Raw genomic sequence first — 24069 nt, forward strand, 5'->3', positions numbered from 1 at the left:
AATTTCCTTTCCTTATTTCATTTCATTTCATTATTTCATTTCATCTTATTTTTCATCTCATTTTTCATCTCATTTCATCTCGTCATTTTATCTCATTATTTCATCTCATCTCATCTCATTTCAATTTCATTATTTCATATCATTTCATTATTTCATTTCATCTCATCATTTCATCTCGTTTCATCTCATTTCATCCATCATCTCATTTCATCTCATTTTATCTCATCTCATCTCCTTTCAATTTTTCAATTTTGTCATTTCGTCTCATCATTTCATCTCATCATTTCTACTCACCATTTCATCTCATCATTTCGTCATTTCATCTCATCATTTCATCTCATCTCAAGTCATCTTATTTCATCTAAGTGAAATGATGTAATGGAATCATGAAATGAAATGGATAGGATGCCCTCGGTGATGTTAAATTTAAAAATTGTTTCTTTTCATGTATGCATTTTTATATTTATATGTATTTACTTATATTTATTTTTACTTATTTTTATTTATATTTTTACTTATTTCTTTATTTATAGACAAGGTCCTGTTGTTCTGTGGCCTAGGCTGGAATGCAGTGGTGCATTCACAGTTCACTGCAGCCTCGAGCAAACCTCCCACCTTAGCCTCCCAGGTAGCTGGGACCCCAGGTGCGCACCACCACACCTGGTTAATATTTTATTATTTGCAGAGATGGAGTCTTGCTATTCTGCCCAAGCTGGTCTCAAACTCCTGGGCTCAAGCAATCCTCCTGCACTGGCAACCCAAAATGCTGGGATGACAGATATGAGCCACAGTGCCCAACCTATTTATTTATTTATTTATTTATTTATTTATTTATTTAATAAAGACAAGGTCTCACTATGTTGCCCAGGCTGGTCAACTCCTGGACTCAAATCATTCTCCAAACATGGCCTCTCAAAATGTTGGGATTACAGGTATGAGCCACCATGCCTGGCCTAAAAAAAGCATTATATTTTTGTATCATATAATTTTCAATTAGGTAATATGAATATTCTGTACAGGAAATACGCCCTTAATTACATAGGAATAAACATTTGTTACACTGAGAAAAATCTAATAGAGCTAAAATTAAAAATTAATTTGGAAAGGTCATTAGATACTGATACATTCTTACGTTTATACATTCTTTCATATATTCATATATCCTTTTAACAGTATCAATGGTTTGGAGTTATGTGTACAAAACCATGACCCATAAGTAATACAACTAATAACAGGCACTTACAATTCAAGGCATATTATATACAAAGCTTTAACTTCTTATCAAAATATTTTGTTTTTTTCTTTCTGTTTTGGCAGATACTATGAACACAACATTCAACTCACAGACACCATGGAGCCCTTACTAAGCATAAAGTACTCTGAAAGGCCAGGGCTAGGACAGAACTGAGACAGGGCCAGGGATAGGACAGAACTGGGGCAGGGTCATGGCCAGAGAAAAACCAGGGGCAGGGTCACAGCCAGGGACATGAGAGGACCAAGGCCAGGGCCAGAAGCAGGGAAGAACCAGGGCCAGGGCAGGGACATGGCAGGGCCAGGGCCATGGCAGGATCAGGGTCAGCAGAAGGCCAGGGCAGGGCTAGGGTAGCACAGGGCCAAGGCAGGGCAGGGTCAGTGTAGAGCAAGGAATGGGCCAGGGTATGGCAGGGCAGGGACAGGGAGGTCCAGGGCCAGAGTCAGGTCCAGGACATGGACAGGGCAGGGCCAGAAACATGGCAGGACCAGAAAGGGGACAGGGCAAGGGCAAGGCCAGAGAAGGACCATGGACAAAACATGGCCAGGGAGGCTCCAGGGCAAGGGCAAAGCCAGGGCAGAACCAGAGCCAGAGTAGGCCAAAGGCAGGGCCAGGGCAGGGCAAGGCCAGGGTAGGGCGGGGCCAGTGTAGGGTGAGGGGAGGGCCAGGGCGAGTTCAGGGCCAGCGCAAGACTAAGATAGCACAGGGCTAAGGCAGGGCCAGGGCAGAGCCAAAAGGAGGGGCCAGGGCCAAGCATGGCCAGTGTCAGACCTGGGGATTGTCAGGGCCAGGGTCAGGGTCAAGGCTGGGCCAGGGACAGGGCCAGAGCAAGGGCAGGGCCAAGGAGAAAGCAGAACCAGAGAGGATCCAGAGCAAGGCCAGGGTCAGGGCAGAACCAGGACCAGGATAAGGCAAAGCGAAGGCCAGGGCAGGGCAAGGCCAAGGCAGGGCAAGATCAGGGAAGGGCAAGGCCAGGGTAGAAAAGGCCAGGGTAGGGCCAAGGCCAAGGCAGGGCAGGGCTAGGGTAGCACAGGGCATGGCCAAAAACAGAGCAGGGCCATAGCAGTGGCAGGACTAGCAACAGGGCTAGGGCAAGCACTGGACCAGAGCATGGTGGGGACAATACAGGGCGAGGACAGAGGATGCCAAGGCAGGTCCAGGGCCATTTCATGGACTCAGTAGGCCTGGGGTCAGGCCAGGGCAGGGCAAAGGCAAGGCCAGGGAGAAGGCAGGGCCAGGGCCAAGGCAGTGCCAGGGCAGGGCAGGACCAGTGCAGGGCCAATGCAGGGTGAGGGCAAGGCCAGGGCATGGAACGGCAGGGCAGGACCAAGGAAGGGCCAGGAGAGGGCCATGGCAGGGTCATGGCCAGAACAAGGGTATGGCTGGGGTCAGGAATATGGTAGGATGAGGGCTGGGCCCAGGCTGGGGCACGCAGGGCAGAGCATGGCCTGTGCAACACATGGCCAGAGCCAGGCCATAGAGATGGGAGGGCAACACCAAGGCAGAGTCAGGGTAGATCCAGAGCTGAGCAGAGTCAGGGCAGGTCCAGAGTCGAGGCAGAGCTAGGGCCCAAGCAGGGCCATGGTAGCACCAGGGCAGAGGAGGGCAGGGCAATGCAGGACTGGGCCATGGCAGTGCCTGGTCAACTCCGGGGCAGGGCCAGAAGCAGGACAGGGCCAGGGCCAATGCTCAGGCCAGGGACAGGGCATGACAGGACATGCCAGAGCAGGGCTGGGCCAATGTTGGGGCAGGGCAAATCAGACCAGGACACCTCCAAGTCCAGCTCTGGCCCTGCCTTGGCCCTGGCCCCTTCCTGGCCTGACCTTGTCCCTGGCCCTGCCCTATCCATGCCCTGTGTGTTTGACCAGTGTTTTATAACCAGAATCCTACAAGAAACTTAAATTAGTTCTTTTCGTGCATTTTTAGTAGAGATGGGGTTTCACAATGTTGCCCAGGCTGATTCCAAACTCCTGAGCTCAAGCCATCTGCCTGCCTTGGCCTCCCAAAATGCTGGGATTACAGGAGTAATCTGGCCAAGTATTTACCTTATTTATGCCTGTTTCCTACATTTGGAAAATGGGGATGCTTTCAGTACCTAGCATATAGAATTATTATGAGAATCAATGCCTCACATATTTACATGTTGATAAAAGTATACTCATAGAACACTACTGGAAGCAAAGATAGTATTAGTTAAAATTTAGTGATTACTGCAAATACTATTACTACTACAAACAACATAGTATAGACATTACTACTACTATAGTTATCTTAAAAATCTAAAATAAAAATTTTACGTAATAGCCTAAAGTAATCACTCCTGCTCTGCCCTGGCTCAGCCCTAGTGCCGGCTCTGCCCCTAGTCCTACTACATCCCTGGCCCTGACCCTTCCCTGGTCCAGCCGCTGCCCTGGCCCTTCCCATCTTCAGGCCTTACCATGGCCCTACCCTGGTCCTGAACCTGCCCTGGTCTGGTCCTGACCCTGGCCCTACCCCAGAGAAGGGGTATGGCAGAGCCAGGGAAGGACCGGGGCAAATAAGGGACAGGACACATCCAAATCCAGGAAAGGGCCAGGGCCATGACAGAGCCAGGGCGAGTCCTTGGCAGGGCCAGGTTCCAGGCCAGGACCAGGAAAGGGTCATGGCATGGTCACTGTATGGCCAAGGTCCAGGCCAAAGCCAAGGCAGTGGCAGGGTCAGGTCTGCATAAGGGCAGGACCAGAACCAGTGATACGGCAGGGCCAGGGCCAGGGCCAGGGCTGTGCCAGGACAGAACAAGAGCAGAGCAGGGCAGGACCACAGCCAGACCATAGAGAGAGTAGGGCAAATGCCAAGGCAATGCCAGGGTAGTGCCAGGGCTAAGGCAAGGTCAGGGAAGGTCCAGGGCTGAGTCAAGGCTAGAACCAAGACAGGGGCAAAGGCTGGGGCAGATCTAGGGCACAAGCGAGGCAGATCTAGGGCACAAGCAGGGCAGGCTAGGGCAGGGCAATGGCAAGAACAGGCCATGGCAGGGCCAGCCCAGGATAGAACAGGGCACAGGCAGGGCAGGGCCAGGGCCACGGCTGGGGCAGGACAAGGACCAGGACCGGGGTCCAGGCCAGGGCAAGGATATGGCCAGGGCAGAGGTAGGGCCAGAGCCAGGCTCTGGGCAGGACCAAGGCAGGTCTATTGCAGGGCCAGGGTTCAGACCAGGGCCAGAGCAGGGCTGGGACAGGGCCAGGGCCAGAACCAAGAAAGGGCAATGTCAGGACAAGGGCCATGGCAGGACCAGCAACGGGGCTAGGACCAGGACAGGGACAGGGACAGGGTCAGGGCTAGGGCCAGAATAGTATGCCAGGGTACAGCCAGGCCAAATTAGGGCCAGGACAGGGTCAGGACCAGGGCTGGGCCAGGGTATGGCCTTAAGTAGCAAAGGGACAGGGCCAGGGTCCATGCCAGTGCCAGCGCCGGTCCAGGGCAGATGCAGGGCCATGGCCAGGTCTAGGACAAGGCTGGGGCAGGGCCAAGGTCTGGGTCAGGGTCAGCACAAGACCAGGACAGAGCCAGGGGAGGGACGGGGCCATGGTAAGACCAGGTTAAACCATGGACAAGACACCTGCAAATCCACTTCAGGGCCAGGGTCAGGGCAGGGCCAGCTCAGGGCCAGGGCCAAGACAGGGCCAGGGTAAGGGCTGCCAGGGTCATTGGCAGGGCCAGGGACATGGCAGGACCAGGGTCAGGAGCAGGGGTCAATGCCAGGCCAAGGCCACAGATAGGACCAGGTCTGTGCTAGGGCCAGTATGAGGGCCAAGGTGGGGTCAGGGCAGGGCCAAAGGGAGGGCAGGGCCAGGGCAGGGTGGAGCAGGCCCAGGGTAGCACAGGGTTAAGGTAGGGCACGACCAACCAGGGCAGGTCTATGGCTGGGGCCGGGGCAAGGCCAGGGCCGGGGCAGGGCCAGAGCCAGGGCAGGGCCAAGACAGTGGCAGCTCCAGGGCAGGGCCAGGGTTAGGACCACAGACATGTCCAAGGCCAGTGCCAGGGCAAGGGCAAGGGCAGGGGCAGGGCCAGGGTCATCTAAGAATTAGGGACAAAGCCAGGCCCAGAGCTGGGTCGGGACAGGTACCTGGCAGGGCTAGGGTCTGGGCCAGAGCCACGGCAGGGCGAGGGCCACAACCAGGTCTGTGCTATGGCCAGGTCCAACACAGTGCCCAGGTAAGGCTAGGGTGAAGGCCAAGGTAGGGCCAGGGCAGAGTCAAAGCCAGGTTAGGGCCAAGGCAGGGCCAGGGCAGGCAAGGCAGGGCCAGGGCAGGGCAGGGCCAGGCCAGTGCCAAGACCTGGGCAGGGCCAGGGCCAGGGCCAGGGCCATAGAAACGGCCTGGGCAGGACCAGGTTTGAGGCAGGAGCAAAACAAGGGCAAGGACAGTGCAGGTTCCTGGCACAGCCAGGGTCCAGGACAGTGTCAGGGCAGGGCCAAGGCAGGGTCTGGGCTATGGTTAAGACCAGCAACAGGGCTGGGGCTAGGTCAGTGACAGGACCAGAGTCAGGGCAAGGGCCAGAGCAGTGCAAGGCCAGGCTAGGGCCAGGCATTTCAGGGTCAGGGCCACGGGAGAACCAGGGCAAGATCTCAAGCAGGGAAGGGCCAGGGCCAGGACAGGTCCAGGGCAGGGCCATGACAGGGCCAGGGGCTGCATTAGGGCAAGGGCAGGGCCAGAGCAAGGTAAGGGTCAGGGCCAAGGCTAGGGTAGGGACAGGGCAAGAAATATGGCATGACCAGGGGCAATGCCAAGGCCAAGGCTGAGTCAGGGCTGAGTCAGGGCAGGGCAGGGCAGGGCATGGTATGGCCAGTGCAGGACACGACAAGAGCCGGTCCACAGAGAGAGCAGGGCTGATGCCAAGAAAGAGCCAGGCTAGTGCCAAGGCTGAGGCAGTGTCAGAGCATGTCCAGGGCAGGGCCGGGGCCAGGGCCAGAACCGAGCCAGGGCACAGCCAAGGCAGGGTAGGGCAGGGAAATAGCGTGGCCGGGTCAGTACTGGGACAGGGCAGAGCAGGGCAAGGCGATGGTAGGGGCAGGGCAGAGACAGACCAATGCAGAGCCATGTTACACTGGGGCCAGGACACCTCCAAGTCCACTTCAGGGCCAAGGCTATGGCAGGACAAAGACCAGGGCCAGGGTCAGAGCCAGGTCTGTGCTGGGCCTAGCGAAGACTAGGGTGAGGGCCAAGGTAAGGCCAGGGCAGGGTCAAAGGCAGAGTAGGGCCAGGGCAAGGTGATGACACATCCAGAGCACAGCAGGGCAGGGTGATGGCAAGACCAGGGGCAGACCACTGCCAGCTCAGGGCCAGGGAAAGGCCAGTGCAGAGCCAGGAAAGGGTCTGGGTCTGGGTCAGGGCCAGGAACAAGGCAGAGCAGGGCCAAGGCCATGGCAGAGTCAGGGCAGGTCCTTGACAGGACCGGGTTCCAGACCAGGGCCAGGGCAGCCGCAGGGGCAGAGCCTGGATAAGGGCAGGGCCAGGGATATGGCAGGACCAGGGCTAGGGCCAGGGCCAGGCCATAGTGAGGGCAGGGCAAAAGCCAAGGCAGGGTCAGTGCAGGTCCAGGGCAGGTCCAGGGAGCAGCCAGCACCAAGCGGGGCCAAGGCACAACCAGCGCAGGGTAAGGCAGGGCAATGGCACCACTGGGCATTGACCACAGGGCAAGGTCAGTGACAGGAGAGGGCAGAACAGGCAGGCCCATGGTGGGGCCAGGGCAGGGATGGGCCAAAGCAGGGCCAGGACATTTCCAAGGCCAGGTCAGGGCCAGAACAGGAGCAGGACCATGACCATTGGCAGGGCCAGTGCCATGACAGGACCAGGGTCAGGACAAGGGGCAGGGCCAGAGCCAGGGCCAGAGCCAAGGTCAGGCCAGTGCAGGTTCTGGGCAGGGCCAGTGCCAGGGCAAGACCAGGGCAGGGACAGGGTAGCACGGGGCCAAGACAGGGTCAGGATGGGACCAGTGCAGGACAGGGCCGAGAGTCCAGGTAACAGTAGGGCAGGTACAGGGCAAGGCAGGGCAGTACAGGGCCAGATCCACAGCAAGCACAGGGCAAAGCCATGCCCATTGCCAATGCACCAGCCCTCCCTACAAGGCTCCTACCACCTGGCCACTGCTGCAGCCTGTCCATCGCTGTAAGCCTGACTCCCCACCCTGCCTGCAGCCGCCTGCCCTCCTAGCGCGGCCGCTCTCCTACCGTTCTGGCGCACTGCAGTCTCCGTCACTGCCACCCACCTGCAGCGAGGCGAGCCGTGGTGTTGCAGGCTCTAGGTGTCTCCTCCTCCTGGCATGGAGCAGCTGGGCGGGCAAAGCCAGAAAAGCCTAGAGGAAGTTGTGAGGAGTGGAAGCGTTAGAGCCTCAACTCGTCATGCCGGCCACTGGGTGGCAGGGGCCAGTTTCAGCAAAGGCACTCACACCCACCCTCCAAAGTCCAGCCTCTCCTTTTGGCCCAAGCTGGCCGGGAACTGGGGTCTGGGGTGGGTGCTGGAGACACCACAGCACCCAGCTCCCCACTCCACAGGAACCATTGGGCCCACCGGGGCTGCACTCCTCGGGGAACAGGAGAAGCAGAAAAATTCAGACCCAGCCAGCCCTCCGCACCCAGGTGCCAACTCCTGTTCCGGACGCCTCCACACACAGGGCCCTGTCCCCCGTGGTGTCCCCAGGGGTGCCTGGCAGCCTCTGAGGCACAGACCCAGAGTGCACAGGCCCAGGAACCACGGTGGGTGTGGAGGCTCTGCCATGCTCAGGATTCCCATGCAAACGCTGCATGCCCTGCCGCACTCCAGTATGACCAAGAGTGGTTCACCCTCTGGAGTGTGGAGTCAGGGAGAGGAGAACCACTCCTTCCTTGGATGCCAACTCTGTTGACTGCTGCCAGCAGTGCAGCCCCTGATAGCACCGAACTCGCCCCCGCTCCACAGCTAGTCCTGCCCTCAATAGCGCCCCTCACCTCCGTCCCCCAATGCTGCCAGTAGCGTATACCCGATATGCCCTAACCTATCCTCCTCCATGGGCATTGCAGCCCCAGAAAGCACCCATAACCCACCCTCCCTGCTGTGGGCAGTGCAGCCCTGTGCAGTGCTACCAACCAGTACCCCTAATGCAGGCAATGACACCCTGGATAGCGCCCCCAACTCACTCCACACTGCGAAAGGTGCAGCCCTGGATAGCCCCTGTCCTACCGCTCTGCTCATGCTGCAGTCTCTGTCACTGCCACCACCAACTACAGTGAGGCAAGCCAGTGGGCCGCAGGCTCTAGCTCCCAGCAGCCAGGCATGGAGCAGCTCTCGCTGATGGCCGGCTCCTACCACTCTGACCACGCTGCTGTCTGTCTCCGTGGCCATCTTCTTTCACTACAAAGGAATAAAACTATGTATCAATAAGAAAAGTAATTTTGGAAACAATACAATCACATGGAAGTTAAACACTACCCTCCTGAATAAATGACTAGCGGGTCAATGAAGATATTAAGACAGAAATTCAAAAATTTCATGAAACAAAGGGTAATGCAAACACAGTATACCAAAACTTGTTACGCAGAAAGCAGTACAAAGGCAGAGATTTACAGCTATAAGTGCCTACCATCCAAACAAAAGAAAAACTTCAAATAAACAATACATCTTAAAGAACTAGTAAAGTAAGAACAAATTAAACCGAAAATAAGAAAATAAATAAGATCGTAGCACAAACAAAATTGAAATAAAAAACACACAAGATTAAATGAAAAGTTGGTTTTCTGGAAAGCTAAACAAAATTGACAAACTTTTAACCGGCCTAAGAAAAGAGACAAGATTCAAATAAATAAAATCAACAGATTAAAAAAAGGAGACGTTACAACTAATACTTCAGAAATTCAAACGATCATAACTGGCTATTGTATGCCAATAATTTGGAATGCCTAGTAGAAATTGGCAAATTCCTAGATGCATACAACCTACTTAGGTTAAACAATGAAAACATCCAAGACCAGAACAGATTGGTAACAAGTAATGAGATTGAAGCCATCAGAAAAAGTCTCCCAGTAAAGAAAAGCCCAGGAACTGATGTCTTCACTGCTGATGGCTTCACACCAAACAATTTAAAGACCTAGTACGAATCCTGCTCAAACTATTTTGAAAAACAAGAGGGAATACTTCCAAACTTATTCTATGAGACCATTATTACTGTGATACCAAAATCAGATAAAAGCATCGAAGAAGAATACTACAGGCCAGGATCTCTAATATTGATGCAAAAATCCTCAACAAAATACCAGTGAATCAAATTCAGTAATACATTAAAAAGATAATTCATCATGATCAAGTGGGATGTATCCCTGGAATGCAAGAGTCACTCAACATACAATGTGATACATCATATCAACCAAATAAACGACAAAAACAGTATGATCATGTCAACTGAAACCGAAAAAGCATTTGATGAAATTCAACATCCCTTCATGCTATAAATCCTCAAAGAAACGGGCACAGAAGAAACCTACCGCAACATAATAAAAGCTACAGGAAAGACACCCACAGCTAGAATCATATGGAATGGGGAAAAATGGAAAGCTTTTCCTCTAAGATCTGGAACATGATAAGGATGCCCCCTGTCACCACTGTTGTTTAACATAGTATCAGAAATCCTAGTTAAGCAATCAGTGCAGCCCCTGATATGGCCCCCAACCCACCCTGCCCCCTACCACCAGCAGTGTCGCCCCCCCAAATAGCACACCCAACATACCCTAACTGCCCCGCCTCCCCACACCAGGGGCATTACAGCACCCCATAGCGCCCTCAACCCAAAACCGCCACCACCCCCACAGGCGCACAGTGCAGCCCCAGATAGCACACTTAACCCACCTCACTGTTGCCAGCAATACAGTCTGGGATAGTGCCCCCAACCGGCTCCCCGCCAAAGGCAGTGCAGCCCCGGTTTGAGCCCCCAAACCGCCCCCCCGGTGCAGGCAGCACAGCCCCAGATAGCACACCCAACCAGCCACCCAAGACGGGCAGTGACGCCTGAGATAGAGCTCCCAACCCGTCCCAGGCCACCAGCAGTGCAGCCTGGATAGCGCACTTACCCCGATGCCTTTCTACACTCTGGCTGGCTGCAGTGTTCATCGCTGCCACCAACCACAAACATGGCTGCAAACAGGAAGGATTTTACTCACCGTCGATGCGGCCCCGAGTTGTCCCAAAGCGAGGCAGTGCCCTAAGGTCTGTGCAGAGCAGAACGCAGCTCCGCCCTCGCAATGCTCTCCGGGTCTGTGCCGAGGAGAACGCAGCTCCGCCCTTGCAAAGGCACACAGCGCCAGTGCCGGTGTGGCGGAGAGGCGGACGGCGGCGGAGAGGCGGTCAGCGGCGGCGCGGCGGAGAGGCGGACAGCGGCGGAGAGGCGGTCAGCGGTGGTGCGGCGGAGAGGCGGCGTGGCGGAGAGGCGGCGCGGCGGAGAGCCGGTCAGCGGCGGAGAGCCGGTCAGCGGCGGAGAGGCGGACAGCGGCGGAGAGGCGGTCAGCGGCGGCGCGGCGGAGAGGCGGACAGCGGCGGCGCGGCGGAGAGGCAGACAGAGGCGGCGCGGCGGAGAGCCGGTCAGCGGCGGAGAGGCGGACAGCGGCGGAGAGGCGGTCATAGGCGGCGTGGCGGAGAGCCAGTCAGCGGCGGCGCGGCGGAGAGGCGGACGGCGGCGGCGCGACGGAGAGGCGGTCGGCGGCGGCGCGGCGGAGAGCCGGTCGGCGGCGGCGCGGCGGAGAGCCGGTCAGCGGCGGAGAGGCGGACAGCGGCGGAGAGGCGGACAGCGGCGGAGAGGCGGTCGGCGGCGGCGCGGCGGCGAGGCGGTCGGCGGCGGCGCGGCGGCGAGGCGGTCGGCGGCGGCACGGCGGCGAGGCGGTCGGCGGCGGCGCGGCGGAGAGGCGGTCGGCGGCGGCGCGGCGGAGAGGGGGACGGCGGCCGAGAGGCGGACAGTGGTGGAGAGGCGCACAGCGGTGGAGAGGCGCACAGCGGCGGCGCGGGCGCGGAGAGGCGCACAGCGGCGCACAGCGGCGGCGCGGGCGCGGAGAGGCGCACAGCGGCGGCGCGGCCGCGGAGAGGCGCAGGCCCAGGCTCCACTCCCCAGCTGTGAAAGGGTAAGAGCTGAGGGTGGCTGAGACTCGGGGTTGTTCAGGGCGCGGTGGGCTCTGGACCCAGCAGGCCCGGCACCCAGGTCAGGGCTCCAGGGGAGGCCAGGTGGGCGAAGGCCAAGTAGGGGCCGGGGCTGGTCAGGAAGGGCTCCTGGTGACCAGAGCACTTTGCGTGAGCCAGCGTGGGAGGAAGGTGAGCTGGATGAGCCAGGGAGGTGCCTGGAGGGGCCTTGGCAGAGGCGACCACCTCCATCAGCCCCCAGGCCACTGAACTCTGGGTAGCGAGAACAGACAGGGGAGGCTGCAGACAGAGTTGTGGCGGCTCCCCTGCTTTGGGGGCTCTGAGTAGAAGCATCTAGGGGGTCCCTCAAGAGGCCCCCAAACGCTTCCCCATGGTGAGAAAAGAAGACGCAGAGAGGGGCACGGCGCCGGCGCCGGCGCAGAGGGGCGCACAGCAAGATTTGCTGTGATTTCTTTTATTGCCCCAAATGTACTTCATCTTGGTAGATTTCTATTGGCTTTAAAAATGTGTGTGTTTTGTTGTTGGGGAGTGGGGTGTTATACGGATGTCAAATTTTGCTGGTTGACTGTTCAGATCTTTTGTAAATCCTTGCTCCTTTTCTGCCTAGTTTCACTCTGTCACTTACACTGTAGTGTGGTGGCACGAACATGACTCACTGCAGCCTTGACTTCCTAGGGTCAAGTACTTCCCCTGGCTTAACCTCCTGAGTAGCTGGTGCTATAGGTGTGTGCCGGCACACCTGGCTAAATTTAAAATTTTTCGGAGAGATGAGGCCTTGCTATGTTGCCCAGGCTCGAACTCCTGGCCTCAAGCTATCCTTTGTCTTTGCCTCCCAGAGTTCTGGGATTACAGGCATGAGCCACTGTGCCCGGCCTCTGCCTAGTTTTAACAGTTGCTAAGAGGAGGATGTTGAAGTAGATGTCTTCTTGGTGGGTTAATCCTTTTGTCATTAAGCAGTTGTTATGGTCACTTCCTTTTCACCCCATTGGTGAAGGAGGGGTCCCTGCCCTAAAGTGTAGGATGGCTGAACACGACACCTGGCGTGGATGGGTGAGATTGACAGCAGTGTTTTAGTCACATATACCCACAGCTCAGAGGAGGACACTGCATGCCACACAGGGTCAGATGGGCACCGCACTCTGTAGCGGAGTGAGGGCTGGGGGGCTGAGGAAGCAGGCAGGCTTGGTAGTAACGAGAACACACAATGACCAATGGTTCCCGAGGGGGAGTGCAATTGGCTTGTTTGAATAAATTCATGGGCTGGCAGACAGGTGAAGTGAAACTTGTTAGGCTGAGGTGCAACTGTTCTGGCTGATAAAAGAACTAGCCAGGTGGGGAGCCTTTCCTGTTGGGTGGCGGGGTAGGGGGTGTCTGGTAGAAACAGGAAAACCCACGGCTAGGCCTTTGGGGCCCTGTGAGGCTCAAAGATGTCAAGGCAGCATAGGAAATTTTAGATCTTAAAATTCAGTGAAGACCCTCTCCAGCTCTGGGAAATTATTTTGCTTGAAGTCTACTTCATGAGATATTAATATATTCACTCCTGCTTCCTTAAAAAATTAATGATTTCACAGGATATCTTTCTCCATTCTTTTACTTTCAACCTACTTAGGTCCTTAAGTGAGTCTGAAGTTTCTTATGAACAGTATTTAGTTGGACCATGTGTTTATTATAGGTTCTCCATCAATCTGTCTTTTGGTTTATTTAGACCATTTACATTTAAGGTGCTTATTGTTACATAATTGCTTATGTCTGATGTTTTTATTATTTCCTTTTTTGTTTCCTTTTTCTTTTCCTCCATCTTGATCTATTTCTGTATAATGTTGTTGCGTGTATCTCTTTGTATAGTCTTAAAGTGTTTGCTCTGGATGTTACAATATGTGTATTGTAATATAGTAGTCTACTGGTACCAGTATTTACCACTTCAAAGTGTGGAAACCTGCCTTGCATTTATGTCACTTTACCTTTTCCACTTGTATAAATCACTGGCTTGAGTAGTATGTGGTGGTATAGTTTTTGTTTCAGTCGTCAAATGTGATTTTAAGAACTGTGGATTGTCTCGTGTATGTATCCACATTTCTGGTCTTTCCTTTGTCCCTCCTCCCATAGTCCCATATTTATCCCTTCTGCATAAGAACTTTCTGTAGCCATTTTTTATTTTGATTTCGTGTTTTAATTTTCTGTATTGTGGAAATGACAGAACATATTTCTGTAGCCACTTTTTAGCATTTCTAAATTGATCAGTGACAAATTCCTATATTCTCTTCCTCTGAGAATGTCTTTATTTCTTTCTTCATTTCTGAAGGGTAGTTTCATGGGATATAGAATTTGCAGCCAATAGTTTTTTTGTTTGGTTGGTTTTTTTGTTTGGTTGGTTTTTTTAAGCACTTGAAAATGTTGTGCCACTTCCTTCTGGCCTCCATGGCATTTGAGTTGGCGTGTCCCTACAGGCATTCTGCCATTTTTGCTCTTTGTTTTTCGTTTTGAAAGTTTAATCAGTGTTGCTTTCTTTTGGTATACTTTGAGGTTTGCTCAGCTTCTTGAATCTGTAAGTTTATATCTTTCACCAAATGTGGGAAGCCTCAGGAATTAGTTATTTGCATGCTTTCGCAGCTCTGGTCTCCTGTGGGACTCAGATAACATAAATGCGGGGTCTTTTGTTATCGTCCCACAGGTCCGTGCAGCTCTGTTCATTTGTTTTCAGGTTATTTTCTCTCTATTGTTTAGACTGGGTGAATTCTGTTGATCAGGTTTCAGCTTCTCTGATTCTCTCCTCTGTCGTCTCCACTTTTACTCAATAGAGCCCATCCAGTTAGATTTTTTTTTAAATTTCTCTTACTGTATTTTATATTTCTGTAATTTCCATTTGATTCTTCTTCAGTTTCTTTGCTGACGTTTTCAGTTCTTTGATTGTTGCCATAGGATTTGTAGTTGCTTGTTGAAGCATTTTTATACTGACTGTTATAAGTGATGAGTCAGGTGGTTCCAACATCTGCCTATGTAATTTTTTTTTATTTTTGCAGGCAGTCCTCCTGTTTAGGTTTAGTCTGTAGGTCTTGGTCTACTTTGTGGGCTGTGATTCCAATGGCAATTTAATTTCAGAGCCTTCATGGTGTTATTTTGGTCTGTTTGTCTAATATGTATCGCTGGGATTCTCCCACCAGTCCCTGCTGTTGCCCACCTGAGGGAACAGGGGAGCTTCCCCAGGCTGGGCCACCTGCTGCAGCTAGGTGGGTGGGGAATGGTGGTTGTCTTGGTGTGTGGAGCTGGTTTTCTTGTTGTGGGGAAGATCTCCTTTGATCTGCGGGGACTGAGTCTGCCTGGGTTGCCTTCTATTGCTACACTGGGAGTTGGGAAACTCTGGGCCTGGGTCACCATCCTATTGGATGAGGTCCAGGGAGACACCTGGCCACTATGCATTCCCTAGTCCTAGAGTCCCTCGGCAGCCTTTTTCTGTCCACGTTTCGGAATTCTCCATTGATCATCTCCTGTCTATTATTTCTAGAGTTTGGGTTACATTTCTTAGGAGGGTATAATGTGTTATCTTCTCTAGACCAGAAATCCTTAGTGGTGGTTTCGGGTTGTAACTGTGCTAAAGGGAGAATTGGCGTATTTGTGATGTCGGGTCTTCCTTTTCAAATGAGGACATACCATTATTTAGTATATAATACTTACAACATCTACTTCCTTGGGTTGAAGAATGTGGTTAAGGCAAGGAAAGTACTTAACACAGTGCCTGGTGTGGAGAGCACTTACGAGTGTTGGTAGTGATGCTATTCCTTTTGTCCTTTGGTAGCATATTAAAGCTTTTCTTCTTTTTTAAATAAATAAAGTTCTGGTGCACTTCTTGTTAGGTTTATTCCTATTTTATCCTTTTTTGCTTTTATTACAAATAGGAGCTTCCTATCTTTTATAACATCTACCTGGTTCTTTGGCCCTTATGTGAAAATGTTTTAATAGCCTTCTAAACATTGCTCTCCCAAATGAGTTTTAACTTGCCTCTTTCTTTTGTTTTCCTTTTTTTGAGACAGGGTCTCACTTTGTCACCCAGGCTGGAGTTCAGTGACGCAATTATGGCTCACTGCAACCTCTGCCTCCCGGGCCCCCAAAGTGCTGGGTTTACAGGTGTGAGCCACTGCACCCAGCCTTACTTGTCTATTTCTTTTAAGAGTGGGAACTATAATTGAACCCAGAGCTCCAAAAACAAATGAAGGAATGAATGAGTGAATAAGCTCTTCCCATGGGTTTGGTGTGGTTTGGGGCTCTACTCTTAATCTAAATGCTATGTTTTATATGATCTAAAATTTCCCCTAGGTGTGTTACACGATTGTGTTGTGTTGAACTTACATTGAGACTCCTTTTCACATGTGCTGGTTATCAGCGTGGGACTTTTCCATTCACTCTTTGAATTATTCATTTGGGGGACACGGATAGACCTCTGTGTCTTTCATAAAGAGTGTCCATTGGCCGGTTGCAGTGTCTCATGCCTGTAATCCCAGGACTTTGGGAGGCTGAGGAGGGCAGATCACGAGGTCAGGAGTTCGAGACCAGCCTGGCCAATATGGTGAAATCCCATCTCTACTAAAAATACAAAAATTAGCCAGGCCTGGTGGCGGGTGCCTATAATCCCAGCTACTCGGGAGACTGAGGCGGTAGAATTGCTTGAACCTGGGAGGCAGAGGTTGCAGTGAGCTGAGATCGTGCCACTGCACTCCAGCTTGAGTGACAGAGTGAGACTCCGTCTCCAAAAAAAAAAAAAAGAAAAAAAAAAGACGAAAGAGTGTCCGTTATCTATACTGGAAAAATTGAGATTGGGATTTTTGACATGAAGTGCGGAAATGTGGATTGGGTCAATTTAGTTTACCTAATCAGATGATGAAATACTAACTGTTTTATGAAGCATTCCCTAGTGCAAAGTTTTGCCTGTGTGTCTAGTGACAGGAACAGTAAGAATGAGGCTTGGAACGCGGAGCGCATTGTGGGCCTGTCATGGGTGGGGCCAGCAGCACATGCATGCCTGGCTCACAGAGCAGCCTTTGGGTGTTCTTTTCCCAGAGGAGCTCTACGGTGACTTTGAAGACTTGGAAACGGGACGTGCACAAGGGAAAATCGGGCCCCGACACTCAGGTATGACTTTGTCGTAGCTGGCTGTTCTTGGTCATTGTGTTCTGAGAGAGGCCCACATTGAGAAATGCAAATCTTACTTGTGATGTGTGAAGATTGCAGACTGGATGGATAGATTCCTTCCTAAAGGGTGGGGATGTGGGGACCAAAGAGAAGCTTTCTTGTTTACTTGTTAAGTTTTGGACGACAGTTACTACCGTTTCTTGCCATAGTCATTTGCCAAGACCACTGTGATTTTTCACTCACAGAAGTCTTAGCTTCTCAGACTTACATTCAACCATTGCCATCATTCTCCTCTTTTTAAATTGAAGTGTCATTTAAAAGAATGAAGTCCCTGTTCTCCCTAATATTTCTTTAGAACAGGGTCTGGGAGCATCTGGGTGAAGGACATGTCTGTTATTTTTATTCTAGCTTGTGTTCCCAGCCAGCTTAAGGAATAGCAGCTAATTGTAACGCAGATGTAACAATTTCCTGTAGCAGTACCATGTTATTCAGAGACAAAGATTATGTTGTGTTTTGTTTTGTTTTATCGATAATGATAACAGATTTTTGCTAAGATTTTTGTTTAAATAGAACTTTAAAAAATGTAATGTTTAAAGAAAAGACCGTCATAAGCATACACAAATTTTTTTCTTCTGGAAATTTAAGAATGAAGATATAGAGAAACAAGGAAGAAATTGACCCCGACGAAGAAGAAAGTGCCAAGAAAAAGCATTTGGATAAGAAGAGAAAATTGAAGGAGATGTTTGATGCGGAATATGATGAAGGAGAAAGCACATATTTTGATGATCTTAAAGGAGAAATGCAGAAAGAAGCACAGGTGAGAAACCTCAGTTCCTCTCAGCCTCTTGTCAAGACTATCACATAGTGCAGGAATCCCTGACTTTCTTTGGGTCCCTGCTTCCTATCCTGCTTCTGTGCCTTTCATTTGGACTCATGGGTAGATGCATGTGAGTGTGTTTATTCATGCAGTGAGCTCATTGTTTCTACAGTCAGAAGATCACCAGAAAAAGATCCATACCTATTTTGTCACAAGAATTAGGAAACCGAAATGACTGAGACATGGTCTCTACTTCTGAGACTTTTACAATGTAGTGATCTGAGACAGTGTGTTCATTTCAGCGCAAGCCAATGCTGCCTATTCCGATCGCTGCACCCTGATTTGAATGGCAGGTGATCAGTGGCCCGTGTGGCTTATGGACACACCAGAGCTCCCAGGGGAAGTGCTCTGAAAACTCATCCTGGTCAGAGTTCAGAAGGACATGTGGAGTATAAGGTCAGATGCGGAGATAAAGGGACATGGTGTGGCCCGCCTGCCTGGAGGTGCTGAGCAGGTTGCTGGAGGCGGTGATGTCACTCTGAAGGAGACAGACACAGAAACGTGTGTACAGTTGATGGTGAGCATCTGAGTTGTGTCTTGTTAGTGAGGCCAGGAGTGCCTGTGTAAGCTGGAACAGATTAGGTATATGATTTGTGAAACGGAGTTTCATCCTAGATCTTCATCTAGTCAAAGGACTGTTTCCTGATTAGGCATTAGCTTAGTGGTTGCTAGTCTGTGTTGACCTTTGAAAGGCATGACCAGGCTAACTCTGAAGTTTTTGCTTCACACCATTTACAATTTAAAATTACCTAGAGCCTTGTGGGCCATTGGAAAAGACTGAATGTTTCACTCTGAAATGGGAGTCCTTGGAGGGTTTTGAGCAGAGGAGAGACATTCAGGTAATCAGATCACTCTGCCAAGACATCAGTCTGATAGAGATCAGTCCGGTGGCACAAACCAGAGGGCTGGCAGTGGAGATGAGACAAAGAGTCAAACCCGGATAGAGTTTATTTGGAAGCTGGGTCAGTAGGATTTCCTGGTGGACTGAATGTGGGGTGTGTGAGAGGAAATGAGGATGGCGACTGGAAGTTCCTGGAAGGATGGGTTATTGCAGATTAAATAGGAAACTGTCTGCAGATGCAGTTTTGGGAAGATGATGTTTGGTTTGGCTGGGTATCATGCAGACAAATGGAGTGTCAAGTCTGGAGAGACAGGTCTGGCCAGGGACTTAGATGTACAGCCCTCAGCACGTAGATGCCACTTAACTCTGTGAGGTGGCCGGGGAGTGAGTGCAGAGTGACTGGGAGGAGCAAGACTGGCATGGGCGAGATGGGGCGATTGCGGCCGTGAGGCCTGAGCAGTGCCTAGGAGGGAGAGGGAGAAGCAGTGTGAGCATGCAGGCACGCAGGAGTCCAGTTGTACACAGAGGCGAAGCACTGTTCAGATCCCGCTGCAGTGTTAACTACAGTAAAGGCAGAGTTGACCACTGGAGGAGTCCTTCAGCGTGGAGGCCTTCAGCGATCTTGGCAAGCACCAATTTTCATGGATGTAGGAGAATGGGAGCAGAGGAACTGGAGGCTGCAACTGTGGAAAACTTTTGTGGGGTTTTGCTGCAGAGAGAAGCAGAGAAATGAAGCAGTTTTTGGTGGAAGAAGTGGAATCAAAAGGTTTTGAGATAAGAGAGAGAACAGAGGGAAGAGCTGTTGGAATAAAGTCCAGGAAGAGTGGATGGTGTCTAGTGAGCAAGTGACGTGTGGCCCTGAGTAGAGGCATGGACAAATCATCTGTGCCTGAGCTGCCCGTAGAACTTTCTGTGATCATGGAGATGCACGTCTGTGCTTCCCAATATTGTAACACTGGCTGCAAGTTGATATGGACCACTTCTAGTGTGACTAGTGTGATTGAGGAACTGCATTTTAAATATTATGTAATTGTAATTAATTTTCATTTAAATAGCCACACATAGCTCCTCTATGGGCCAGGTCAGAGCTCTGATAAGGCTGGATATGGGAGGAAACCCTGGTAGAGGGTTGACCGTAGAGGTTCTTTTGGTTTTGGAGTGAATCAGGAAACAGCCATCAGCTGAGTGAAGGTGAGGGTGGTGGTGGGTGTTTGAAGACAAGGGAAAAGTGTGAAAGAATTATTTGGAGAGGAAGGAAAGAAAGTGTGGACTGGGGATGTTTCCAATGTTCGAGCACGCAGGGCTCCACAGTTATCTACATTTGCTGTCCCTTGGAGCAGGAGAGAAGAAAATGGTTGGGACATATTCTGAACAGACTGTAGAGGTAAAATGTGTAGGGTTTTTTTTTGTTTTTTTGTTTTTTGAGATGGAATCTCGCTCTATTGCCCAGGCTGGAGTGCAGTGGCACGATCTTGACTCACTGCAACCTCCGTCTCCCAGGTTCAAGCGATTCTCTCACCTCTGCCTCCTGAGTAGTTGGGACTACAGGCACGCACCACCATGCCCAGCTGATTTTGGTATTTTTAGTAGAGACGGGGTTTCACCATGTTGGCGAGGCTGGTTTCAAACTCCTGACCTCATGTGATCTGCCCGCCTCAGCCTCCCAAAGTGCTGGGATTACAGGCATGAGCCACTGTACCCGGCAAATGTGTAGTATTTTTAATAAGATAAAGCCTACATAATTCTGTCCACAGTTCCTTTACTTAGAAATTGCTTATTTGTTCATGTTAATCCTATGTTTATTACAAATAACAGCATACAGGTTTTTCCCCCCCACCCCGTCATGTACAGCTGGATTACGTAGAATTTGAAGATCAAGATGATAAAGCCAGAGTTCAGTATGATGGTTTTCGACCTGGGATGTACGTCCGCGTTGAGATTGAAAATGTTCCCTGTGAATTTGTGCAGAACTTTGACCCCCATTACCCCATTATCCTGGGTGGCTTGGGCAACAGCGAGGGAAATGTTGGACACGTGCAGGTGGGTCCCTTTGCTGCATATTTGGTGCCTGAGGCTCTGTGGATTTCCCCTCCATCAATCATCTTACCCTCTCATCCCCCTCAGATGCGTCTGAAGAAACATCGCTGGTATAAGAAAATCCTCAAGTCCCAAGATCCAATCATATTTTCTGTAGGGTGGAGGAGGTTTCAGACCATCCTGCTCTATTATATTGAAGACCACAATGGAAGACAAAGGCTTCTAAAGTATACCCCACAGCACATGCATTGTGGAGCAGCCTTTTGGGGTAAAATATGATTACAATAACTTGCCTATTGCCGAGATTAAACTTTACAGGCTGCGTTATTTTAGCTTTGTGCTTTTCCTTTCATAAAATTCCACTCCTAAGATGTTTCTGTTTTCTGGGAGCGAGGAGGTGGTTTGGAGTATATATGTAAATCTATATCCAAATGTAAATGTCCATATCCAGTATGTTAAACTAGAATCTAAAATTTCTAGTTTGCTATATTTCTCTTTTTCCTTTTCCTTTAAGACCCTATCACTCCACAGGGAACTGGTTTCTTGGCAATACAGTCTGTCAGTGGCATAATGGTAACTATCTTGGACGATTTCTTTTACAGATTGGTTTGAGAAATATATCCTGAATGTGGGTTATTATGTACATGAGGCTTTAAGTTGAAAATTACTCATTTTTATTATTATAAAGTAAATTTCCCTTTGCTTTTAATCTTCGTACATCCTTTTCAGTAGGGTGTGGGATTAGAGGAGGGGAGGTGGAAGAATTATAATGGTACATTTCCTATTTTTGTGCATCTTTTGCATTTATTTATCTAAGCAAGTATTTAAGCAGTGCTCACCATGTGCTAAGCACTATATGAGGTTATGAGGAGACATCAGAGACCACCCAGACACAAGACTCCCTGCAGCTGTGCTGCGGTAGCAGTCTGTTCACTCCATTTTCATTTGACCAGTCAGTCAGGCAGGGCAGGGTTTACTGGTCCCATTTAACAGAGAAGAAAGCAGAATAATGAGCAGATGGAATCTTCCCTGGAGGTCCAAATTTTAATTTCCTAAACATTGCAACTGTATTTTTCTTTTCCATTTCGTTCCAAATAAATCATTATAGTAAAATTACATTCCTCTGAAATCACTCTCAGGAAAGTACTCAAGTAGCCTTTTTTTTCTTTTTTCTTTTTTTTTTTTTTTTTTTTGAGACAGAGTCGCACTCTGTCATCCAGGCTGGAGTGCAGTGGCACGATCTTGGCTCGCTGCAACCTCTGCCTCCTGGGTTTAAGCTGTTCTCCTGCCTCAGCCTCCCGAGTAGCTGGGATTACAGGTGTGCACCATCATGCCGAGCTAATTTTTGTATTTTTAGTAGAGACGGAATTTTGCCATGTTGGCCAGACTGGTTTCAAACTTCTGACCTCAGGTGATCCACCTGCCTTGGCCTCCCAAAGTGCTGGGATTACAGGTATGAGCCACTGTGCCTGGCCTGAAGTCACCCTTGTTAGTTTGGCTTACCAACTTTAAGGTTTTGGATTGCTTTTGTCAAACCACTGGGTTGCAAGTTCAGATGGTCTCTTGTTTTTCTTAGCTAATTGTAAGTAAAATTCACTTTGGTAATTTATTGTGTCACATAGAATTGAAGTTTTTCTCTTGCTAATATTATTCCTATTTTCAAATTTTGGGGCTCCTGTTAGCCTGATTTTCGGATCGCTGCCACAGGAGTTGTCCTTGATCTGGATAAATCCATAAAAATTGTGAAGAAATTAAAGCTGTTTTTCCATATGAAATTTTCAAGAACACTTCATTTATTAAGGTCTGTATATCTATATATTCTCATATTTATAAATGTCCATATTGTTTGAGAAAAGGAATGAAATACCTCTAAAATGTGGGCCTCATATTTTTAGAAAAGTGTTTGGAATGTTTTATAAACTTCATATTTTGTTTGTTCCTTTATATTCTGTATTACTTAAATATGCTCAAAAAAGCAGTGGTAAACAGCTATTTAGGAATTGAGGCTGTTCCTCCTGACTTCCATGTGAGACTGCCACAGAACTCATATTGAAAATATGTCATTTTATCCACTAGGTTTTTGTTTCCTACTTTTTAAATTGGTGTTAAGAAAGGGAAAAAAATCACAAGTTTGTCTAACTCAGTAGAAAAATCGACAAAGCATTTGCAGATAACTTGGCAAGGGTACAGAGAAACGGATGTACTGTTTTACAGTATTTGGGGAGGATGGTTTGAGCAGCATTTATTGACAATTTCATTAGTGGGGATGTTTCTATTGAAAACACAGAGTTAGGAAGTCATAAAATGTTCTTACCATATAAGGTAATAATACCACCGGCGTTTATCTTATGTTTTCATGTTCTAAGTGCATGCATCCGAGTAAAAGGATCTGGGCTGCAGTCCAGTCTGAGAGATGCCAGCAAAGGCTTCCTAGGCCAATTCAGTCCAGTAAATCCCTCTTTGATCTTCTCTTCCACACAGACAGCGGTGATGAGCATGCCCATGAACTCACATGATTATTTTGGGGAAAATGAAAGAGTTGTATTCTTTTTGAGGTAGTAATTCCACTTTCAGAGGCAAATACATTTTGATTATTTTATCACCCTTCAGTGAGTTGTTTTTGTTCTTTAATCAAGGATGTATGTTTGAAGTAAGAAGTAAAGTATAAAGTATATGATTTTGTGTGTGTGTGTGTTTTTATCTTGCTATACCTGTAGGGAATGTTTAATTCTGCCTTGGAAGTGGCCAAATGTGAAGATGCTGTGATTCGAACTGTCAGTGTGATAAGGGGGCAGATCAAGAGAGCACTCTGAGCTCCAGAAGGAGCTTTCCAGGCTAGCTTTGAGGATAAGCTGCGGATGAGCGGTGAGTGTCTTCAGTAGTGTTCAGGGCAGGGTGTTACCATTCATGCTTGACTTCTAGCCAGTGTGACGAGAGGCTGGAGTCAGGTCTCCAGAGAGTTGAGCAGCTCCAGCCTTAGATCTCCCAGTCTTATGTGGTGTGCCCATTCACCTGGTGTCTGCAGTCCCCTGGCCACACCCAGTAACAGTTCTGTGATCTATGAGAATAGTTTCCTTAGCGAGCTTTCCCTTCAAATACTTTGCAGCCAGGTAGAGAAGTTTGGAGTGAAGGTTTTGTTCTTTGTTTCTTCTCAATATGGATATGAATCTTCTTTTGAAAATGTTAAAGTAAATTACCTCTTTTCAGATATTGTCTTCATGCGAACTTGGTATCCTGTTTCCATCCCAGCCTTCTATAACCCAGTAACATCTTTGTTGAAACCAGTGGGTGAGAAAGACACCTGGTCAGGATTGTGGACCACGGGCCACCTCGGGCTCGCCCATGGTGTCAGACTAAAGACAAACAAGGACTCTCTGTATAAGGTACTGGTCGTGTGTGTGTTAGTGGAGATGAAGCCTGTGCTCTACAGACAGGGAGTCACACAGACACTTTTCTATAATTTCTTACGTACTTTGAATGTTCAGGTATAAAGTCTAATGTTAAATTTGATTGAACAATTGTATATTTGTGGGATATTTTGGAATGGAACACCAAAAAATGGTAATAGTGGTTCTTTCTGGATTGAAGACAAACTTTTATTTTTTAAAATAAATTTTATTTTATGTATTTGAGGTTGACAACATGATCTTAAAGGATACATATAGATAGTAAACTGGTTACTATAGTGAAGCAAATTAACATAGCTACCATCTCACATAGTTAGATTTTTGTTTGTGTGACAGGAACAGCTAAAATCTACTTATTTAACAAAAATCCCAAAGACAATATATTTTTATTAACTATAGCC

General features: G+C 49.5%; 2 protein-coding genes across 2 annotated transcripts; both read left to right on the plus strand.

The window, feature by feature from the left end:
• Positions 1-10420: 10420 nt before the first annotated feature.
• On the plus strand, positions 10421-20613 carry LOC101138622 (ribosome biogenesis protein BMS1 homolog). Its single transcript, XM_063699114.1, has 5 exons — positions 10421-10564; positions 16435-16506; positions 17165-17323; positions 20076-20264; positions 20349-20613. Exons 1-5 carry the CDS (start codon positions 10421-10423, stop codon positions 20538-20540), a joined length of 756 nt encoding a protein of 251 aa, XP_063555184.1. The 3' UTR covers positions 20541-20613.
• Positions 20614-23055: 2442 nt separating this feature from the next.
• LOC129523556 (ribosome biogenesis protein BMS1 homolog) lies at positions 23056-23826 on the plus strand. Its single transcript, XM_063699097.1, has 2 exons — positions 23056-23126; positions 23469-23826. Exons 1-2 carry the CDS (start codon positions 23120-23122, stop codon positions 23750-23752), a joined length of 291 nt encoding a protein of 96 aa, XP_063555167.1. The 5' UTR covers positions 23056-23119; the 3' UTR covers positions 23753-23826.
• Positions 23827-24069: the final 243 nt, after the last annotated feature.

Source organism: Gorilla gorilla, chromosome 16, assembly GCF_029281585.2.
Source record: "Gorilla gorilla gorilla isolate KB3781 chromosome 16, NHGRI_mGorGor1-v2.1_pri, whole genome shotgun sequence".
NCBI classification, from domain to species: Eukaryota; Metazoa; Chordata; class Mammalia; order Primates; family Hominidae; genus Gorilla; species Gorilla gorilla.

Coding starts and splice junctions, on each gene's coding strand:
- LOC101138622 (XM_063699114.1), top strand. CDS start 10,421: ATGCGGCCCCGAGTTGTCCCAAAGCGAGGCAGTGCCCTAAGGTCTGTG. Junction 16,507..17,164: donor AATCGGGCCCCGACACTCAG/GTATGACTTTGT, acceptor ATGAAGATATAG/AGAAACAAGGAAGAAATTGA. Junction 17,324..20,075: donor AAATGCAGAAAGAAGCACAG/GTGAGAAACCTC, acceptor CGTCATGTACAG/CTGGATTACGTAGAATTTGA.